The sequence below is a fragment of the Pteropus vampyrus genome, unplaced genomic scaffold, assembly GCF_000151845.1.
Source record: "Pteropus vampyrus isolate Shadow unplaced genomic scaffold, Pvam_2.0 Scaffold319, whole genome shotgun sequence".
NCBI classification, from domain to species: Eukaryota; Metazoa; Chordata; class Mammalia; order Chiroptera; family Pteropodidae; genus Pteropus; species Pteropus vampyrus.
Window position 1 is genome coordinate 643,748 of NW_011889100.1, and position 2,075 is coordinate 645,822.

The following is a 2,075-nucleotide window of genomic DNA, read 5'->3' on the forward strand; positions in this document are numbered from 1 at the left end:
GTTTTAGCCCATTCTGAGACAGCTGCCCTTCATGGGGGCTGAAGACTGTTCTTCAGGAGCCACTCGGCCCGGTTTCTGAGGGGTTGGCAGCCGCAGCTGGCAGGTGGGCCCGGGTAGTACAGCACCAGGCTCTCCTTCTGGGCAGCTGGGTGAGGCCGGGAAGTTTCTGTGTGCTGAGGCTGGGAAGGGCTGTCCCTGACGAAGGATGGCACCCCATCAAACCAGCTTGGCCTGCTGCTCTTCGGCAGCTGTCCAAGGCCCAGGAGGGGCTGAGCCCCAGCGCTGGTGCCCATCTCACCCCTGAACTGTTGCATAAGCTGTCACATCGCCTCATCCCAGGTTTTCTTTCCTCCGGCCCCTCCAGGAGCATCAGGCCTTACTGGCGAAGGTCAGGGAAGGGGAGATGGCCCTGGAGGAGCTTCGGAGCCAGAATGCTGACTGCCGAGCAGAACAGGAAAAGTAAGGGCCCTGTTCGCCGTGAAGCTGGGGTGCAGGGAGGGGAGGGAGGGCTGTGCGGCTCCCAGGGCAGCTAGACATAGGGAAGAAGCTGGTGCTGATGTCAGATCTTCCGGCTCTGACTCACAGTGTGCCTGCTCAGGGTGGGGCCCCGCCTGGGAGATGCTGTTTGGGAGGCTGCCATCTCCGGGGAGCTCATTTTCCATGGAGCAATCACCTCAAGAAAAGGTTTTTATGGTCTGAGAGCCAAGGTCGAGTGAGAGCTGGGAAAGCATCTGCCATTGCCGTTGGTCGTTTTCCCGGATGTGGGTGGGGTGTTGTCACACCACGGTCTCCCCCGCCAAAGCAACTGACTGCAAACTATTCGAGGGTGAAATCGGGTAACTTCCTCACAAATCAAGCTGGTGAAAAATACAATGAGCAGCTTCATGAAGAGATGCGGATCTTCCTTTCACGAGGGCCACCTGTCTAGTGGCACAGAGGGCATCTCTGAGGTCCTTTCTACTCCGGGGTTCGATGGCCTTGTAAATTCCCCCCAGTCAGAGGGGATCGGAGGCCCCAGACCAGTGAAACCTACAGAGTAAAGATTGGGCCATTCTGGACTTTGAAGAAGTGGGAAATTCTTTATGCTGTTGGCAATTAATAAATAAGATCTCAAATGGTAAATCAAATTTAACACCAGCACGTTGGGTCTGAACTCCATTGTACGAATTGGACCTTTTTAAGTTCAACAGACATTACCTGACGGGCCTTCTAAAGAATTCCAAGATTAACAGACAGACATAAACCTGGCCTTCGTGGACCCCTCGGTCTGCTGGGGGCATTTTCTGTCCTTTGGGATGAGCGTGATCTGGGCCCGCCCAGCAGGGAAAGCGCGGACATGTAGCCTCGTTTCTCACTTGACTCCAGAGCAAGAATTGCCTCAAATTGCTCAGCACTCCCTCTTGCTCAGTGGCGGGGTGCCCACGGGCAGGCGACTAGAGGACGAAACGGGAGAAACGAAAAAAGACCAGATGATCCAAAACCGAGGCTTGGGGATGGCGAGTAATAGCTACGCATCATCAGGGCTGATTTCTAAATGAAAAGAGACAGAGAGAGGACATTGGAGAGCTGAGGGTGGGAACTTAGAATGTTTGAAGCTTAGGCAGGTTGTTGGGGGACTCAGATTGCGTTACGCCCCACCTCACCCCCAGAACTGCCCACCTGCTGGCAGCAGGCACCTGTCTGCTTCCTCAGGCAGAACCGGAAGGGCCTGGGTACCGAAGTCTTCAGAGGTCTGAGGTCTAGGACACTTTCCTCTGCCGCTCGACCTTTGGGGATCTTAACGGAATCAGGAGACTTAGCAACAGACTTGTGTGAAGAGGCCGTAAGGGTCCTCAGATCCCACCTCCCTCTTGGCATGAAACCCCTGCCACCAGCTCGATGGCGTTGGCGTCATAATCCCAGCTCCTGCCCGATCCTTTCCTGGTTCGAGGAGCTCCTCATGCACGAGGCAGCCCACTTCTGACAGCGTTAGTACTGAGACGTCTCTGTGTTTACTTAAGAACTGCTCCCTGGGAATGCCCACATGTTGGCTCCAGTTTTGCCCTCTAGAGCTTTCCAGAAGGACTTATCCCTTC

At 55.1% G+C, this 2,075-nt stretch overlaps 1 protein-coding gene across 1 annotated transcript in view; it reads left to right on the plus strand.

Annotated features, from left to right (window-relative positions):
* The window catches only part of TUFT1 (tuftelin 1), a 34,688-nt gene that overhangs the window by 26,496 nt on the left and 6,117 nt on the right, over positions 1 to 2,075 (plus strand). The window contains 1 exon segment of the mRNA XM_011377703.2: positions 340 to 461. Coding sequence (XP_011376005.1) covers positions 340 to 461 — 122 coding nt within the window.